The sequence below is a fragment of the Camelus bactrianus genome, chromosome X (assembly GCF_048773025.1).
Source record: "Camelus bactrianus isolate YW-2024 breed Bactrian camel chromosome X, ASM4877302v1, whole genome shotgun sequence".
Classification (NCBI taxonomy): Eukaryota; Metazoa; Chordata; class Mammalia; order Artiodactyla; family Camelidae; genus Camelus; species Camelus bactrianus.
The window spans coordinates 12,651,351-12,672,263 of NC_133575.1; the positions used below are offsets into that span (position 1 = coordinate 12,651,351).

Consider the following 20,913-nt stretch of genomic DNA (forward strand, 5'->3'; position numbering starts at 1 on the left):
CATGTCACATGCCATTATGGTGGCTTTATTAAAGATTGCAACCTTGCATGACAAACAAAACTCTCGACTACCACAAAGAAACCTTGAGGAACTTATTTAGAAAGATAAAAACTTGCCGCGTCAAAACCAGCTTTACTAAGAATTGAAGTTGCTTAACAGTAGTTGATAGATTCTAATTTCATGAGCGCTACTGTAATAGCTAAATACCAAGAACGGTTTTCTGAGGTTAATCTGTCTCTAGGATACATCTCTGATTCAAAGGTCATTTTCTTCTTTGACGTGAAGTTAGCCGAGAGGCTAAATAGAACAGATGTAAGACATGCACGTCCACTTCTTAGAAAATCAAATTGGGAACTCATCCACAAACCTGTTCCTAAGCAATGGACTAATGTAGTGGGTTGAATTAATTTAGAGAATAAGTAGGTCTCTAGTAAATAGTCTAGTTACTCCTGCCTGAAGTTTTCTTCTCTGGCTCATAGTATCAGAACATTTTGAAAATGAAATTTAGAAACAGTGAGAGGCTGGAGTTTGGATCAAATTCAAGCAACTTTCTAGCTATGTGACCTCTAGCAAGTGACCTAGTTCCCTTTTCACTAAATGCCATTAATTGGAGTTATAATCTCAGAAATTGCTCCTGCCTTGTTACAGATTGAGGGAGAAGGTTAAGAGGTGGCTTTAGCTTTGAAAATTTCCCCAAACCCATGTTTCTCTTGGTAAGACAACCAAGACCCTTCAACCCGCTCGATGTGTATTTTCCTTCTCTGAATTTCATTTGTGGCATATTCTGTTGAACATCTGATTCTTACTTTCAGCCTGTCTGTCCCAGTTCCATATGTGTCTGTTATCACATTTGCATGTAAACAGGAGAAAAGTTCTGCAGTCAGCTAATACCGCGAAGCCCTTCTGTTAAAGCATGGAAGGACCTAAGTGGAAGGGTTAGCATGTTATTCTTGTTAACAGTTTCAATGGAAACAGATTTGAATTTACAGAAAGCTTTTCCTCTGGTTAAGGTGTAATAAGAGCAAAGAGGTTAAAGAAGGTTCTGATCTGGGTTGGGGTTGGGTGCTTGCTGCAGGTGGTGTGGCATCTGAGCTCCAGTACAGCGCGTGGCTGCTCCGGGCGCTTGCCAGGCCTTTGCAGCCACTTTGACTTCTGTGGGTATTTTCCGTTTCAGCCCAACTTCGCTGAGTGAAGCTTTGCTGTCTCCCTTCTGACCTTCCCTTATTTTGCTGCAGATCTTATTCTAGCACCTCCATAGAAGAGGCCATGAAAAGGGGCGAGGACCCTCCCACCCCGCCACCGCGGCCACAGAAAACCCATTCCAGAGCCTCCTCCTTGGATCTGAATAAAGTCTTCCAGCCCAGTGTGCCAGGTGAAGTGCCCTCTGCACCCCAGCCCTTCCCTTTCCTGTGGGAGTCAGTGGATGGGTGTCTGCCACGGAGGCCTCTGTGAGTCCAGAGAACGAGCAGACCCGGCCATTTCCTGTCCTGGGAAGGTCTCCACAGTGCTGTGGTGTTCTTGGGAGGGAAGGCATTTCTAGGCAGATAGGTATCACATGTGTCTGGAGCCTCGCCCACACTTGCTGTGGACCAAGACTTAGGAAGTTCTGTACCAAGAGGATGAAAATGTTTCAACCCCAGACAGCCCAGTGAGCGTGTGGCCGCGGTTTTGTTCTCTGCCTCATGATAATTTGTATACAAGATTGCCATCTGTCACTTCCTCAGATGCTTATGCCGTTTCTGTGAAGGATCTTGGTGATCAATGCCTGGCCACAGTTTTCTGCATTTTACCTTTCCAGTGAGGGTCCTGTAGGACTTAATGCTAAGGGGCTCTGCTTTTGAAATCTGACTGATGCTTCGGTATTTGGTGTGGGTGTCTAGGGCAAGGGCTCCTTCAGGTAGGCTGGGGCTTCTGGGATTGGGACTTTGTTGAGCCAGCTGCTGCACAGCTGGGCTGGAGGTGGAAAGGCTGGAGGGGCCTGTCTGCTCCCCTCGAAGAGGAGACGTCCTCCTGGGGAGCCTGCGGAACAGCAGGTGAGGGCCATGCCTTCATGTTAGTGAGAGTGCGAGGATGCAGAGCCGTCCCAAGTGTTATTTTGGGAGCAGCAAGAGCCTTTCCACTGACTAATGCAGGCAAGCTATAAATACAGTGATTTCCTGGAACTTTTTCTATATCTAGGTGCATTTTAAATCAAGCCAACCTCAGATGCTAGTGATTTGCAGATTATTATCTTTTCTACTAAAGCAAGAAAAGACTCTCCTTGGCTCACACATTAGCATGACCCCTGTGTCCCAGCAGAGCTCAGTCTGTTTTATTTGTTCTAATAAAGTACTCTCCTCACAGTAAAGTTATAGATTGTTTTTTAATATACTAGAATCTGGAACTCCCTCTGAAATTTGATTCTCTGCCATGAGTTCATCAGATAAAAATTTTTCTTGAATTTCCCTCCATACTTTGATCCAAGTTCTGGCATAATTTCATAGTAACTGGTATTTGGAGTGGGAGTAGCCATGGATGATGATGCGATAAAAATTTCACATGGCTAGTGGATTATGACCTAGAAGATGTTTCTGTAGATGGAAGAAGATTAAAACAATCTTGGGCAACTCTCTCCATGTGGTTTCCTTGCTAGGAGAGAGGCTGGAAATGTGCACGCGTCTCTCAGGCTATGTCTCTCCCTGCGAGGAGTGAGTGCCAGCTGTGCTGGAAAATGGACATGCTGTGGCTTTTATGACGTTGTGTCATAGAGTGGAAGAGACAAGACTGGATTTCGAGTCCAGCTCAGCTACCTATTAACTATTTGATTTTCAGCAAGTTGCTTAATCTTTTCTGCATCCCAGATTCCTAATCTGGAAAACAGGGTCAGGACTCCACAATTATAGGGTGTTGATGAGATAATAATGAAATCCAAATAGCACCATGTTTGGCCCCTGGGCACTCATTCCCACAGAAGACCGATGAGGGAAAGGAGTCTGAGCAAGGCCCCCTGACGCCCTTCATCACCAGTGGAACAATTCTGTGATTTGTTCCCCACAATTCTGAGAGGGCTTGCTGAGGGACCAAGCCGCTGGCCCTGTCATCCCCCTTCCATGAACACATCCTTTCTTGGCTTGCTTCCCTCCTGCCCGGTCGTATTGTCCCCACACCTAAATCAAATGCCTGGTCCCAAGTCCTTGCCTTAGGGGCTGCTTTCAGGAAAACCTGAATTAAGACGGCTTCTTTTTACGTCACCAACTTTGATATGACTTCAAGAGGATAAGTAATTTGGTTTGATAAATGCCAAAGAAGAGCTGGGTGGGTGACATCTGCATTCATAGCTGAATTCCATTGTCTCTTCAGGAGAGGTGTACACAAATGAAATTTTAATGAGAGTTTAAATTGATCACGTGGAGAACAGAGCATTTCTGCAGCATGAAAACCAGGTCATACCATTGCATCTACTTAATTTGTTTCCAGCCGGGTTAATTCTCACAGGAAAGTACAAAGGTCTGTCTAAATTATGTAGAATTTCAGTGTATTGCATATTGCTAGAGATTACTTATTGAAATTCTGACAAAGTAGGAAAGCATGAGGTCAGGTCTAAACCAATCAGAATAGTGCACCCAGAGAGCACCATGGTGACCGTGTGGTGACCCCTCTGCAGCACTTGTCTTTATGTGTTACTCTAGGTAAGCTGGGTCACTCTGTGCTTGCTGTGCCGTCTCCCGAGCTTCTTAATTAACCATCTTGCAGTGTCGTGTCTTCCAGCGGCTGTGTCGTGTCTCCACAGCGATCTGGATGTGCTGTGATGGATCATGCCCTATGGGAGGCTTTTCTCTCCCCTGCCTCCCTGTACCCCTGTCCCTTGCCTCCCTGTCCTCCTCTCCTTCTCCCTTCCTCATCCACTCCTCTCCCATCCTGCGCGCTCTCCTTGCTCTTTTCTCCTGGCCTCCTCTCCGCTTTCCCCTCTCTTCTCCCCTGCTCCCACCCCCAGGCATGGACCTCTCTTTCCCAGGCTCCCCTCCAGGCTCACTTTGTCCTCATGTTATAAACAAGGCAGAGGCTATTAATGACTTCGTATCCGTATCTTTGTTTCCTCACCTACTTATTTTCTTGGACCGAATCCTAGAGGTCAGAGGTGCTGAGTCAAAGGTCATACGTCTTTGAAGTGTGGACAGATGTTGCCAAACTGTAATGTAGGAAACTGGTACCTGTCAACTCACCCTACCGCTAGCATCATCTGAGAGTGTTTCCTCACGCCCTCACCAGCACTGGCTAACGTTCATCTTTTTAATCAGTATCTGTCTGATAGACAGATGTTTGCATTTCCATGATTCTTACTGAGCCTAACTGTCCTTTCATATCATTATTGGATATTACTATTTCTTCTTTTGTAAATTGCCCTCGAGGAGGCACACCCAGCATCTGTTGATGCATCTCTTTGCCTAACCACTGGGGCTGCTTGTCTCTGCCTCACTTTTCCTCTGAGATTCTGGACCTGTCTTATCTCGAGCACTTAGGAATGTGAGGGTGGCCTGGGGAAGCTAACCTAACCTATTCCTTCACAAGGTCCATGTTCTTCCAGGCCCTAGTACCCTATCTTTTGGCCAGCTTTATCACTTCAGACAGACTCTACTGAGGCCACTCTGTTTATAACAATAGAAGAATAAGGAAAGGTTAAAAAAAAAGAGGGGAAGATGATATGTGATGAAACGAGATGAGAACTTGAGTTAAAAGGGAAAGATAAAATGAAGCCAGTGTTTTTAAAAATGAAGACCACAGGATTGTGAAAAACAGAGTGAATGAGGCTAAGTTACTGAGTCAGAGTAACCTGAAGTGGAGTGATAGCATAGAGAAGAAATAGGATGGACAGAAGATGCCAAGAAGCAAGATGAAAGAGGGAAATGAAGAAAAAGGTGACATGGTTGTTACACAGGAGTGATGGTATTTACGCAAAGGGAGAAGCAGATACCCTAAGAACCTGTAGAGACTGAGGGGAGGAGAGCCCGCAGACTCGGTGTGGGATTCTGATAGGATTCAGAGGACTCTTTGGAAGGAAGGAATAGCTCAGAAGTGGGTGGTATTAATACCTTCAAATTTATGGTGATAGGTAACATGATATGGGGAGGAATAAGAAAGGGCTGATTTAAGATGTAAATCTACAAAAAATGACTGAGGCCAGCTCTTGCAGTGTGGGACAACTGGCTTTAACTTTGCTATCTGCAGAGAGGGTGTGAACATGTGACTTAGAGGGGTCTGGACTGTCTCAGGGCTCTAGCTAAGTGGTTGCTGGCATTACACCTAAAGCGTGTGTTTTCACAGGGCGAAGTTGTCCTAATAGGATGGCTGTGTGTAAAAGGGAGAGCGCCTTTGTCATTGCTGAGCCAAGTCGTGTTGTCTCGCAGTTGCACACAGCTGCTGTGTTTGAAGTCTAAGGTTGTGATGACGCAAGCATACAAAGTCTAGAGGCAGTGAAACCTGGGACTTGTGATGTTTAGATTCTATAGCTCTATACGTAGAGCCACAAAACATATTTTGTTACTGAAATTCCTGTAAGAAAAATCACACAGTAAAGGTGATACTTTTTACATCCTCACCTCTTTTTCCTCACTGAAACAGTTGTTTTGATGAGGTTTTTTTTCTCCCCTCATAAAAGGGTTTCTTCTGTTTCACTGTGTGGGGGTGGGAACTCTCCTCCTCCCACTGTTGACACTGTCCTGCCTCCCCCAAAGCCACGCCTAAGGTTTGCAGCCTGAGGTCTCCGTAAGTGTTGGCCAGCCACCGCAGTCTGCCTCTGCTCCAACAGCCCTGTTCCAGTAGTGGAGCATCACCTGGCTGAAGGGGCAGAGGTCGTCTGGAGGAGACATAGTCATCCCTTTGAAGCTTCAGACCAGGAGCCCTCATCATTTCCACGCAGATCTAACTGGGGAAACCTAGTCCATGGATAGAGCTTGCTGCCAGGTAGCTGGAATTGAAGTCTCTGGCAGGCCAGCCATTTCCCAGTGACACCCCGCTTACTGTAAGAGAGGAGAGTGGATGTTGGTGGACAGCTCTTTCCACCACATCCCATATGGCCAAATACTTTGAGATCCACATATTAAAACCATTGTGATGGCCAAACAAAATACATCCATGGGTGGTATCTGCCCATGGGTAGCTAGTGTTCTGTCTCTGCTTCAGACATACTGATAATAGAAGTATACTCCATGGTGAAGAAATTATGGTACATCCATATCATGGAATCTTCTGAAGCTGTTAAAAAGATTAAGGTATGTGTACTAAATGGAGAGCTTATCTCAGATAAGTCAAAAAGGCATGGTGCAGGGTATGTATGTTCTGAATTGTGTAGACAGTTTCTGGAAGGACACTTAAGAAAGTGGTGACAGTGATTGCCTCTGGGGAAGAGAGTAGGATGACTAGGGACCACGAGTAAGAGAGAAACTTACTTTTCATTGAATATCCGTTTGTATCTTTTTAATCTTGTCTCATGTACAGATACTACCCAGCACAAAAAATTTACTTTTCACCCTATAGCTGCAGTGATCAGATGGTAACTGAGAGTACCAGAGCTGGCCTTCCCCGCTAAGTTTTTCTGTTTCAGACTTGCCTACCATTCTGTATTCAGGATATTTTTATGACAAGTCTGCTGCCACCTACCTCCTAGAATGCAGCTGAGATGACAGAAGCACTCCAGAGCATTCTTTCAGACTATGATACTCTGATACGTTTTTTGAATTCCTCTTCAGTGCTCCTCCAACACTGAGGAATAGTTTTAGAAGACTTCTTGTAGTCTCCATTGTGAGATATAGGATGGCCCAGGGGTAGTGATGAGGGCTCTGTCTTAACTTGGGAGGCAGCGACGGTGGAGGGTATGTTTATTCAGTGCTGAGGTGAGAACAGCCTGTCCTGTGTTTTCTACAGATGAATCTTTCTTTCTGCAATATGAGAAAAGTTAAGCCCTTTGGGAATAAGAGGTGTTCTCAAGACAAAATTTACCTTTCAAGTTTTCTAAAGGATGAATTTGGCCACACAGATGCCTTTGACCTTACAGATTTCCTTATTGTATCATTGCTGTGAGAGGTACTTGTTCCCTTTTAAAATCTTACAGGATTGTAAAATCGTGTAGAATTATGGGATTCTTGCCCCATATCCAAACTTTGGGTTTGCAGTACATAGCCAGCCAAGAGTTCAGTTTGGCATTCTGGGCAGTTTTTTTTTTTAAATGAAAGCTTTATTGAGATATAATCCAAATTGTATGAAATTCATCCTTTTAAAGTATACGATTCAGAAGTATATTCATAGTATTGTACAACCACCAGCATTATCCAATTTGACAACATTTTCATCATCCCCAAAAGAAACCCCACACCTGTTAGCAGTCATTCTCCATCCCATTTTTCTCTCCCCTCAGCTTTGGGCAACCAGTAACCTACTTTCTGTTTCTATGAATTTGCCTGTTCTGGACATTTCATATTAATGGAATCATACAATGTATGTTCTTTTGTGACAGACTTCTTTCACTTAGCATAATGTTTGCAAGATTTATCCATGTTGTAGCATGAATCAGCATGTCATTCCTTTTATGGATGAATAATACTATGTTGTACAGATATGGCCATTTATTTAGCCATTTATCAGTTGATGGACATTTTGGTTATTTCCACCTTTTGACTATTATAAATAATAAAGCTATGAACATTCATGTACAAATTATTGTGTAAACATATGTTTTTCTTTTTCTTGGGCATGTATGTGGGAATGGAATTTCTGAGCTATGTGTTAACTCTTTGTTGAGCATTTTGATGAATTACTGAACTATTGTCCAAAGCAGCTGCACCAGTTTACCATCTCACTAGTTATATATGAGGATTGCATTTTCTTCATATCTTTGTAACGCTTGTTATTGTCTGTCCTTTTTATTTTAGCCATCCTAGTAGGTATGAAGTGGTATCTTATCTTGGTTTTCATTTGCATTTTCTAATGACTAATGATGTTGAACATCTTTTCATGTGCTTATTGGCCACATTTATGTCATCTTTGGAGAAATGTCTATTCAAAATCTTTGCCCATTTTTAAATTGGGTTATTTGTCTTTTTTGTTGAGTTGTAAGGGTTCTTTCTATATTCTGGATATACCTCTCTCTTCAGATATATGATTTGTAAATATTTTCTCTCATTTTGTGAGTTGTCCTTTCAACCTTTTCAGTCGTGTCCCTTGAAGTGCGAAAGTTCTTAATTTTAATGAAGGCTAGTTTTTCTGTTTTTCTTTTGTCACTTAATGATTTTTGGTGTCATATATAAGAAGGCATTGCCTAGGACATAAAAATTTACTCCTCTTTTAAGAGTTTTATCTTTTTAGCTCTTACATTTAGGTCTGTGATCCATTTTGAGTTGATTTTTGTATATGGTGTGAGATAGGGGTTCAGAATTAATTTTTTTGAATGTGGCAGTCCAGTTGTCCCAGTACCATTTGTTAAGAAAATGATTAATTCCCCATTCAATTTTCCAGTTGACCATAAACACAAAGGTTTATTTCTGGACTCTCATTTCTTTCCCATTGATCTCTATGTCTGTCCTTAGGCCAGTACCATACTGTCTTGATTATTGCAGAACTGTCATAAATTTTGAAATTGGAAAGTGTATGTCTACCTACTTTATTCTTCTTTTTCAATATTGTTTTGGTTTTTCTGGGTCCCTTGTATTTTCATATGAAATTTAGGATCAGCTCATCAATTTCTGTTAAAAAAAAAAAAGCCAGTTGGGATTTTGCTAGGGATTGCATTAAATCTGTGAATCGGTTTGGTTAGTATTGCTCTTTTTTTTAAAAAATAGTGTTGCTGTCTTAACAATATTTTCCCCCAACTTTATTGAGGCTAATTGACAAATAAAAGTTGTATATATTTATGGTATATAACATGATATTTTTCATTTTAACAATATTAACTCTTCCAGTCTTAATGGAAGGATGTATTTCCATTTATCTAAGTATTTAGTTTCATTCAACAATGTTTTGTCATTTTTAACACACAAATTTTGTACTTCTTCAAATTCTTAAGTATAGATAGCCCCCTGTATCCTCAGGTTCTGCATCCACTGATTCAACCAATTGTGAATTGAAAATATTAGGAGGAAAAAAATTCCACAAAGTTCCAGAAAGCAAAACTTGACTTTGCTGTGTGCCAGCAGCTATTCATGTATCATTTACCTTGTATGAGGTATTACAAGTAATCTAAAGCTGAGTTAAAGTATATGGGAGGATGTGTGTAGGTTATATGCAAATACTACATCGTTTTATATAAAGGACTTCAGCATTCTCAGATTTTTGTATCCATGGGGAGTCCTAGACCCAATCCCCCATGCATACTGAGGAATGACTATATTTTATTTTGATTTTATCCTAAAGGGAATTGTTTTCTTTTTTTAAAACTTTTTTTATTGAGTTATAGTCATTTTACAATGTTGTGTCAAATTCCAGTGTAGACCACAATTGTTCAGTTATGCATGAACATACGTGCATTCATTGTCACATTCTCTTTTGCTGTGAGCCACCACAAGATCCTGTATATATTTCCCTGTGCTACACAGTACAATCTTGTTTATCTACTCTACATTTTGAAATCCCAGTCCCTTCGCACCCACCGTCCCCCGGCAACCACTAGTTTGTATTCTATGTCTATGAGTCTTGTTTCTGTTTTTTTTTTTTTTTTTTTTTTAGATTCTGCATATGAGTGATCTCTTATGGTATTTTTCTTTCTCTTTCTGGCTTACTTCACTTAGAATGACATTCTCCAAGAACATCCATGTTGCTGCAAATGGCGTTATGTTGTCGGTTTTTATGGCTGAACAGTATTCCATTGTATAAATATACTACTTCTTTATCCAGTCATCTGTTGATGGACATTTAGGCTGTTTCCATGTCTTGGCTATTGTAAATAGTGCTGCTATGAACATTGGGGTGCAGGTGTCATTTTGAAGTAGGGTTCCTTCTGGATATATGCCCAGGAGCGGGATTCCTGGGTCATATGGTAAGTCTATTCCTAGTCTTTTGAGGAATCTCCATACTGTTTTCCACAGTGGCTGCACCAAACTGCATTCCCACCAGCATAAAGGGAATTGTTTTCTTATTTTCATTTTTGAATTCTTCGTTGCTAGTGGATAGAAATATAATTGGATTTTGCCTATTGATCTTATATCCTATAACTTTTTTGAACTTGTCTGTTAGTTGTCTGGACATATCCTTAACTTAGATAATGAGATAGGGAACATACTCATTATTGGACTTCTCGTTGCTTAACTAATCCTACAGCTGCCCACAAATCAAGGAGGAAATACTTTTTGATGTTTAGGAAACATTGAAAGAATCATTACTGAATGCTTGTATTCAGTTTTACTTTTTCTCTCATATGTGAAACCCAGTGATCTAGCCCCATTTATTGAATAGTGTATTCTTTACCCATCAATATGCATTGTCCACTGTGTTCTAAGCAGTTGCCATATTTTCAAGAGTTGTTTCCGGGCTCTCTACTCCATTAATTCACACTGGTGTAATAGTGATCATGGCTGATAAGAATTCGAGGCTTACTTTGTACAAAGGTCACATTGAAAGCACTTTATATGCATTATCTCTTATCCTCACAACAATCCTGATGAGGTAGATGCTGTTTTATCTTTATTTTAGAGGTGCGGAAACTGAGGTACAGAAGTTCATTTGACCAAGGTCATGGAGCTAGTTGGTGGTGAGCTAGGGCTTAAACTCATGCATTTGAGTGCTGGAGCCCACACTCTGCTGCCTCAAGAAGGGGCAAGTATTTCTCTTCTTCTCTTCTCTCTACCCTACTTGCCTCTCCCAAGTTGTCTGCCTGGCCAGATATTTTCTAGGCGTGTCTCTATTCAGCTGCCTCTGCCGCAGATTGAGTTCTTAAAGACAGGATAGAAGGCAGAATGCTGTTATTCCTGTTGGTCACAGGCTTCGCCTTGTTTCGCCAACCAGCTGAAGATCTGGACTCATCTGGGCAGTTGGCTGCTAGTGCAGTTGGTTTGAAGGGCCAGGAAATCCCTTCTAATTTTCTAGACTTGAATTCTTGCTTTTAGGCCTGATCTTGTTTGTGGAGGGGGTCTATCGTTAGAAGTGACACACTCAGAACTCATAGTGACAGAGTGTTGAGGTTTCCCTTTGGGCTTCTCAGTAGTTGATCGACAAGAGGTGTTGGCTACAGTATAGTGTCACTTTGTCAGGAGATTTGAAGTCTAGAAGTTCATTTAAACATAGAGAAGTTTATGTGTGTGGGTTGTTGGGCTAGATCAACATTTTTGGAGGTAAAAATACAGTCTGCATAGTTCAAGTTTTTCTGTGCCAGTATTCACGTGTTCATCCAGATTGAGGCCAATCTCAGCCTTTGGAAGCTGTGGTTGCAGTGTATTGTCTGTCTTTGGCTTCCTTTTGCCTATTCCTATTCCTTTATCTATTTATAGGGGTTTCTTCTTTTCTAGTAAGTTATGTGAAAGTTTCTCTAGTAGCATAGTGTATAATTTGTATCTGTAGAGAAGAAAAACCTGAAGAAGGATTACAAAGGCTTGCCGAGGTGAGGGTACAGCTGATTTTGCTGTTGGACGCATTACATCTTTTAGATCCACTATCCAGTTTTACACCTGCCCTTGGCTCTCTGAATGCTTGATTATACTTGCTAAGAGCTTTGGTGCATAATCTCATCTGTAATTTCATACATAAATACTTTATAGGTATCTCTAAAAGTTAAGTCCTTTTTAAAACAAATGAATAAGCCTTTATCATGTGTAACAAAATTAGCAGTGATCCTTTACTGTTACGTAATATCTAGTCAGTGTTTAGGGTCCCTGAATTGCCTCAAGAATATCTTTTTATAGTGTCTTGTTTCAATCAGGATCCAAACAAGGGCTGCATGCACAGTGTACTTGTTTTGACATCTGTAAGTTTCTTTTAATTGATAGGGTCCATCTTCAACTCCTCTCTTGCTATTCACTCATTCATAAGAAAATCATCCATCCTGTAGATATTTCCTTGTTCTGTATTTGGCTTGTTCTCTGTTCTTCCATCTGCTGTATTTCCTATAAACAGTAGGTAGATCTAGACTTGATTAGAATCAGATTCTATTTTTGGCAAGAATACTTCCTGGTGATGATGTGTACTTCCTACTGCGTCACATTAGGATGTATCTAATGTCTGATGTCTTTGTTTTTGTCATGTTTTATTGATCATTGGGTTCACATAGTATTCACCTGATTCATCCATTATGACAAAGATCCCCAACAGCCTTTCAAATAAGGATTTAATGGGTATTCCTCATCATTGCCTACATCTAGTGGTGTGTTTGTAAATGTTTAACAGCTGGCCATTGTCAATTTTTGTGGTACAGACATTCCTGCCATGGCCAGTTTCACTCTTACTGATGTGTCACTGGATGTGGGGTTGGAACAGATCTGCACAGTTGGCTCTCACAAGTTGATACAAGTTGTTTCTAGTAAACCACTGCTTACATCTATGACTTCATTGGTAGTCGCAAAATGGTGGTAACTCTATTTTATTTCTTTTACCTTTATTAATTTGGACCACGGTTTATTTAGCCATTTTCCTGTTGTTGGACATTCTGCTTATGACCATATAAAGCTCGTGAGCTTAAGAGTACCATAAAATAGTTTAATTCTCAGTATATCATTAAATTCTTTATATGCATTTTAGTTTATAGAATTATAAGAAAACTGAAGTAGACTTCAGTAATGGTGACTAGGGTAAGTGTCTTAATCATTTAACCAGTATTTACTTAGCACTTAACTGTGTACTTGGTACTGTGGGGAATTTCAAAAGGAATATGAATATGGCCTCATGTTCTGCCAAATCAGTATTACAGTTACATGTGAGAAGGGTGCTGAGTCTGGGTGGTTTCTAATGAGACGATCTGTGGATGTGCTTAGCTGACCTTTGAAGAATGGATATGATTTTGAGAGTCAAATTCTGATGATCCTTCTTTGATATTTGCCTTAGTTCATTTCTTATTACCAGTTGCCTGGGAGGCTACTAAAGTATTTCCATTCTGGTTTGCTTGCTTCGTTCTTTCCTTCATAGAACAACAGGATTCATTTTCTTGAGCACAACTATGTTGTCACCTCCCTACTCAAAAACCTTCAGGACCTTCTAGGTAAACACTAAATTCCTTTGTCTTGACAACTGGACCTGAAGCCATTAGAATACATGAATTCAATAAGGGACACAGTACCATGGCCTGGCATGCCCAGGGAGGAGTGTATTTTAGGAATAAGTGGAGACTGAGAGTCTAAAGTTGGCTGACTGACCAAAAAGAATGGAGACTAGTGAAAAGGAGTTCATAAACTATGCTCCTAGGAAATCTTACAGTAGTCTATTGGAGTGGTAGGGTTAATACAGATTGCAAAAAGCTGTGGAGTGATTAAGAAACTTTGATGTCAAGTAGTTGTTACCACAAACTCATTTTGAAATGTTTAAGACTATACTTCAGTAAAAATATATACAAAAGAAAAGACTAAAGGTTGGTTTGACTATATGTCATATTTTAAAAATTCATGATGGAAAAGAGACAGTTTCAAGATAAGAGAATCTTTTTCCAGGTTGCTTGTCTGCCTGCCATCTTTCCCTCCAAAACACACACACACACACACACACACACACACACACACACACACACACACACACACACAGAGCTAGTGATTTAAGGAGTTTAATAGTAAAATGATTAGGAGAAATGCATTATATAAATGTAATATGAGAAGTGAAACTTGACTTTCACCAAAGTTAAATTTTTGGTTTCATTGTTTAACTGTTTCCATTTGAGACCTAACTAACCATTGCCACATATCCCATGGTGCAGGAAGAAGGAATTATTGGTAAATACCAGAAAATAAATTCTAGAATCATGGAATGTCAGTGCTAAAAAAGAACTTGTCATGTTGGCCAACTCACATATTAAGGGCAAAGAGACTGAGATCCAGAGGATATAATTGCTTTGTTCTCCATCAGAATCCTTTGAAGATGGAAAATCTTTGTTCAGATCTTTGTTACAGCAGATTTGGTATCAGAGAAAGCAGTCTATACTAATTTAATTTGGGGGGCACACCTCAGTATTTTTCTATAGGTAATAACACTAATTAATGTCTAAAGTTAAACAATCTATTAAAAGAATAAATATGGTGTCCTCTGTAAGCAAGAAACTAATATTAATTTTCCTGTGTTTCCTTCTACATAATTTACAATGTTAGACAGATTTCTCTGAGATACTTCAAGGAGACAGGAAAGAAAGTTTTGCTTACATAAATACTTGGAGATCTTAGGAGTATATCTATTTCCTTTTTTTTTAATGATCCAAAAGTTAAGTTATTATTAAAACCTTAAATATGTATATACAAAAGAAAAGGAAGGGTATACTGAACCCCTAGCTGCAATAATTATCAACTGTGGCCCATCTTGTTTCATCTGTATTCTACCATATAATTAATTATACTTTTCCCTACCCTTTAAAAAGAAACTATTGAGGTATAATTTGCAGACCATAAAGTTCATCCATTTTAAGTGAACAACTCAGTGATTTCTAGTAAATTTATCAAATGTTGCTACTGTCACCATAATCCAGTTTTAGAACATTTTCAGCACCCCAGTAATATATATATTTATATATATATAAAACAGGGGTTACTTTATATCCAGAGACTAAGCATGTCAGAAGGCTGCAAAGCAAGAATACTGAAACTTCAAGGGCCTAAAGGATGCTTCTGCATATGCCTTAGAGTTAATCCCCATGCCCCGCCCTAGGCAACTACTAATCTACTTTCTGTTTCTATAGATTTGCTTTTTATGGACATTCTATATAAACAGAATCATACAATGGGGATCTTTGTGTCTGGCTTCCTTTACTTTGTATAATATTTTGAGGTTCATTCATGTTGTAGCATGTATCAGTATTCCATTTCTTTTTATTACTCAATAGTATTCCATTATACCACATTTTGTTTATCCTTCAGTTTGATGGACACCTGAGTTGTTTTTTCTTTTTACCTGTTATGAATAATCATGCCAAGACTTGAATACATGAAAGTCTTTGTGTGAACATCTGTTTTCATTTCTCTTGGCACAATACCTAAGAGTGAAATTGCTGAGTGTATGGTAAATTTATGTATAACTTTTAAAGAAACTGCCAAACTGGTTTCTAAAGTGAATGTACCATTTTATATTCTCACCATTAGTGTTTACTGTTTTTTTCACATCTTCACCAACACTTACTGTCTTTTTTGTTATAGCTATCCTAGTAGGTATGAGGTGGTATGTCATTGTGGTTTTTATTTGCATTTCCCTGATGATTAGCGGTATTGAGTGTCTTTTTGTGTGCTTGTTAGTGATTCCTGTATCTTCTTTGGTGAAATATCTACTCATTTGCTCATTTTAAAATTGTGTGTTTATCTTCTTATTGTTGAGTTGCACATGCTGGAGCTCATTGTATATTCTGGATACAAGACCTTTATCAAATATGTGATTTGCAAACATTTTCCCCCAGTTTGTGACTTGTCTTTTCATTTTCTTAATGATGTCTTTTGAAGCACAAAAGTTTTGAATTTTGATGAAGTACAGTTTATGAATTCTTGCCTGTTTGGACTGTGCTTTTGGTGTCACAGCTAAGAAATACTTGTCCAACCCAAAGTCTTGAAGATTTTTCTCCTGTTTTCTTCTAAAAGTGTTATAATTTTAGCTCTTGCTTTCATATTGCTAATTCATTTTGATTTAATTTTTGTATATGGTGTGAGGTAAGGATCTAAGTTCATCTCTTTCTATATTAATATCCACTTGTCCCACACTATTTGTTGAAAAAATACTCTTCCTATTGAATTGCCTTGGCACCTTTGTCAAAAATCACTTGACTATAAATATAAGGGTTTATTTCTGGACTCTGTATTCTGTTTCATTGATCTGTATGTCCTTATGCCAGTTCTACACTGAATGTTTTATAGTGTGGAGGAGTTATACATAGGCTTGTGAAGAGACAGTCACATGACTTAGGAGGCTAAATATTTGTTCCAGTGGCACAGTTTTAAGTAGTGTTTAACATCTTACTTATCTCAGTTTGTGGTGTATAGCATATGCAGAAGCATCCTTTAGGCCCTTGAAGTTTCAGTATTCTTGCTTTGCAGCCTTCTGACATGCTTAGTCTCTGGATATAAAGTAACCCCTGTCCAGCTGCGAATTTCCCATCTCAGTGCCCTTTTCTTTTCTTTACCACTACTTGTCCTATTGCTTCAAAATGTGATACTGCTCGCTGCCTCATGGTAGCCTTGTGACCTCAATGATGTAATTTTACTTCCCCAGGCTTTAATTTTCTCATATGTAAAGTAAAACTATTGGATTTTATCTCATTACTTTTCCAAATGCAGTCATTAATATTTTCCTTCTTGAACAATTCCAAGGCATGTGTAAGTTCATCTCTTTTAACTGGTGAAAGTTGTTCTGCTTCACAGAGTATTTAATGAGCTTTTGTTTTTTGGGGTAAGTCAAGCATGAAGGCAGGTATTGTTGGAAAGATACTCTTGGCAAACATTTTATCATCTGTGTAGGTGTATATGATGTATGAACCCATCACTGTGTGTAATTTGGTGATCAGGGGATAGGCATAGGCTCACACATGCTTTTGTGATTAGGAAGGAGAGAAAGAAAGAACAATTTCTTTTGCAAAGAAATAGCCATTTTTATGAACTTGCCAAGAAGAAGAATGGTCTTTACTGATGAAATCCTTGAAGCTTTGCATATGGCCAACTCTCTACTTGATTGATACTTAAAAGTGTAGGTCCTCCTGGCAGGCTTCTTTCAACATTTTCCATTCTTTAAGTGTTTTTTTTTCCCCTTTGACATTTGAATGCTTTTATTTTCTTCATAAAATATTCTTAGTGTTAGGGGATGGGAGCCCTTTTCCACAGCTGACATTATTCCAAGTTTTATTCCCCTGAAGAATTGGCTTTCTGTTCCTTGAAGCTTTCAATTGCCACATCTGCTGCTTTATTTCCACTCAGTGAATTGGAACGTGTTTTCATTTAGTCATTGATTTGGGGCTTTGTAAAAATCTGAAGGAAATTAGTAAATGGAGAGTAATATATATGAATAATATTTTGCTGGGAAATTCCTAAGTATAATGAGTAAGAGGATGAAAAATTTTAGAGGTTAGAGTTCTGGATGCAGATACTAAGAAGCTGAGATTGAGCAGATCAGTGTCAGAAGATGCATTTCTTTCAATATATTTAATAAACATGGGAAATTATACTGTGTTTTCTGAATTTAAGATTAAATGGCAGTTTCTTTCATGAATTTTTAATCTGTGTTTCAAGACTAGGGTATTTATTATTTTTTTTCTCTGATTACACTTACAAAATTTAAAAAAATTGAAGTATAGTTGATTTACAATGTTACATTAGTTTCAGGTGTATAATAGTGATTTGATATTTTTGTAGATTATACTCCATTTAAAGTTATTCTAAAATATTGGTTGTATTCCCTATACTGTTATTGCATTCTATGTCTTACTTATTTTATACTTAGTAGTCTATACCTCTTCATCCCTTTCCCCTATGTTTTCCCTACCTGTCCCCCAAATGGTAACCACTAATTTGTTCTCTGTATTTATGATTGTTTCTGTTTTGTTATATTAATTCGTTTGTTGTATTTTTTAGATGCCACTTAGAAGTGAAAACATATTGTACTTGCCTTTCTCTGACTTCACTAAACGTAATACCTCCATGTCCATCCATGTTGCTGCAAATGACAAAATTTCATTCCTTTTATGGCTGAGTAATATTCCATTGTACATATCTATATCTGTATCTCTATCTCTATATCTTACATCTTCTTTATCCATTCATATGTTGATGGAGACTTATTTGACAAAGCCTTACTGATACCTGGTATCCTACCTTATTAACTGTGAGACTTTAGGAATAAACTCGCAGTTACTTCATGAGAATGATAGTTTTTTATGTATGCAGAAAATGTGTTCTCCTCCCCTTTCTTCTTTCCTTCTCTTCCTTTCTGGGAAAGCAGGTGATACTATTAACAGGTACGTTTTCATCTTTTGCATGTGTACACAAGATTATCCAGCCAAAGTATTTTTTCAGTTTCACTTTGCATGAGGGTGTACTTTAAAAAGAATTGTTTAGAACGTGCTGGATAAAATATTTGAATCTAATTTAATGGGCTGAGAATATTTTAAGAAAGATTTTTCGCTAAATTCAGTTCCAGTTATTCACCCACTGTGTGCATACTTATTAAACACAAGGTAGTATGCTTAGGTGCTATGGGAGACAAAAAGTTGAATTAGACATAAAATCGGTAGAATGAAGCTAGATTAATATCTCCTACCATTAAAGGAAGTGAACACGGAATCATAAACACATGGAAGAGATTTCTGAGCAGCAACCGAACATGGAAAGATGCGTGAGCTAATGCCATTTTTTGGGGGGAAAAGAGCATCAGCTAAGGGAGAACCTGAGGCTTGGGGTGCACTCTTGGCTCTGCCTGCCTCCTTCCAGAAGCCATGTGTGTGAGGAGGCAAATTGTGGCATTTCTTGCTGATTCTCCAAATCTGAAGTGAAGTGAAATGAATACGAACTTGTAGTTTTCCCTTCTCTTGGTTGAAGCTCAGTGGACTTGACTTGTGGAAACAGAGGGAAGAAGTTGGAAAAGTAAAGAATCACAGCTTTATATCCTGATATTGTGGAGAGGGTAGGCCCAGAGCTCCATGCTGAACTGAGGGACAAACTGAAGCCTAGGAAGTTCCTCTAAGGCCATTGACATACCTCAAGATTTGGGAGAATACACTCTTGACATAATTTTTTATGTTGATTATTTATATTGTTTATGTATGATTTTTATGTTGATTATATTGGTTATATATACCAGTGTTTGATATTTTCTTCATATTTATTTTCATTTTTTATTGAGTTACAGTCATTTTACAATGTTGTGTCAAATTCTACTGTAGCACAATTTTTCAGTTGTGCATGACATATTTTATAACCTCTTGTTGACTTTTCAGTTTTAGTCATCATCTACTGCCTCCCTCCCCTATCACCTCTCCCCTCTTCCACTCTCCCAATATAGTTATATTATCATTTTGGTTAGATTAATAGACTGTTTATATTATTATTTTAGCTATGTGAGTCATATAGTAAATTTTCCACTTTTCCTGCTGCACAGATTTTTGTTTGCTTTGGAGTAAATTATCAACTTGTTTCTTTTTAGTGTACTTGCCCCTAAATCAACTATAGACTCCCTCAGTTTTCTAAAGTTACTCTTAAAAAATTCTGAAACATCAGGTATTAGTTTCTTCTTTTTGAAGAAATCAAAAATGATTGTCTTCTATGCCTGATACATAGTTTTCATCGTGACATCTCCCTATACTGTCATCTAGGGATTCCATTCCTCTTTTTCCCATGTTGAATCTCCTATATCCTGTATTTTATGTCTTACTCTTTCTTGGTTTAATTTCTTGTTTTGGTAGACCACATCCTTGAGTAGCTTTCTTGGAAAGGGTATATGGTGCTCAATTTGAGACACTCATGTCTAAAAGTATCTTTAATTGAGCCATCATTCAGGCTGCTAGTTCAGGCATATGGTCATCAGTTGTAAATAAGATTTCTTCAGAATTTTGATGGTATCACTCCAATGAATTCTAGTTTCCAGTGATATTTTAAGAAATATAAAACTATTTGGACTCTTTTGTATGTGACTTGCCTTCCTTTCCCACCCACTGCTGGAAACTTGTAAAATCTTCTAACTCCAATTTTTTGAAATTTCATGTTGATGTGCCTTACCATGAGTCTGTTTTCTTCCACTATCCTGGGTACTCAGTGGGTTTTTTCAATTTAGAAATTCACATTCTTCATTTCTGGGAAATTTTCTTGAACTAGTTAATTGCTTTATTGCTATTTTCTCTATTTCTTTTTGTGGAACTTTTATTTGGATATTATCCTACTTTTTAAAAGATTTTCTTGGGTTATATTTGAACCTTTCTATTAAACCTTCCCTTTCTGCTGTCATGTTTTTCATTTCTAAATGCTCTTTTTAGTTTTTTGAATGTTCTTTTTTCAATAGTGCCTCATTATTTCATCTTTGCAAACAACATTTCTTATCTCTTTTGAGGCTTTCCCTGATGACTCTATTATTCATTTCATCCCTCACTCCTACCCCATTATCTGTCTTCTCAGTATAAGCTTTGTGAGGGTAGGGCTTTTTTTCCTGGATTTTTTTTTCCACTGATGTTTTCCCAGCACTTCAAACAGTAGTGCCTGGCACACAGTAAATATTTAAATATTTTTGGAATTAGCCAATTGATCATTCTAGTGATATTAATAATATATAAATTAATTTTTTTTCTCCTAGTGTAGATCTAATCTGTTTTCTTTGAGGCCATTTTTTTCTATTTTCATTGCTGTGTCTTAGGTTAGAAAATTTTCTGCAGATATCTGGCAGTACTTCATTGTCTGCTTATATGTAAGAATAGGGGCTAAAAAGCTGATTGGAAGACATGAATGAATGGATGGGATGTGCCATATGTGGGCTTCATGGTAGAATGATCTGGCTGGAACATCTTGTTGGGGATCTCTTGATGTTAATATCTAGGTCTTCCATCTAGGCTGGTCCAGTTCTCTAGAACACAGTATTCCAATCTGTGGAGACAGTAGTCTGGGAGCAGAGAGGGAGAGGGCTGGAAGTGTCTCAGCATCCAGAGTATATACATTTGCTGTATCCCCCTGTTTTCAGTATGGCCCCTATACCTTCATCTGGACCTTGTGTCCTCCCTGGAGAAGAAAAAATATTTCTAGCCTTTTTCTGGAATGGGAGACATGCTGAAACTGTGCAGAATGTGTGAGAAAAATCTCAGGATCTAGCTGCTCC

The 20,913-nt window shown here is 38.6% G+C and overlaps 1 protein-coding gene across 8 annotated transcripts in view; it reads left to right on the plus strand.

The window, feature by feature from the left end:
* Window positions 1-20,913, plus strand: part of REPS2 (RALBP1 associated Eps domain containing 2) — a 264,518-nt gene that overhangs the window by 175,257 nt on the left and 68,348 nt on the right. For 5 of the 8 annotated variants that reach the window (XM_045516337.2, XM_074358794.1, XM_010954543.3 and 2 more), the window contains one exon: window positions 1,236-1,372. The exons of the other annotated variants lie outside the window; for them this stretch is intronic. In XM_045516337.2, the coding sequence (XP_045372293.1) occupies window positions 1,236-1,372 (137 nt within the window). The remainder of the gene's footprint in view (window positions 1-1,235; window positions 1,373-20,913) is intronic. 8 annotated transcript variants of the gene reach the window in all.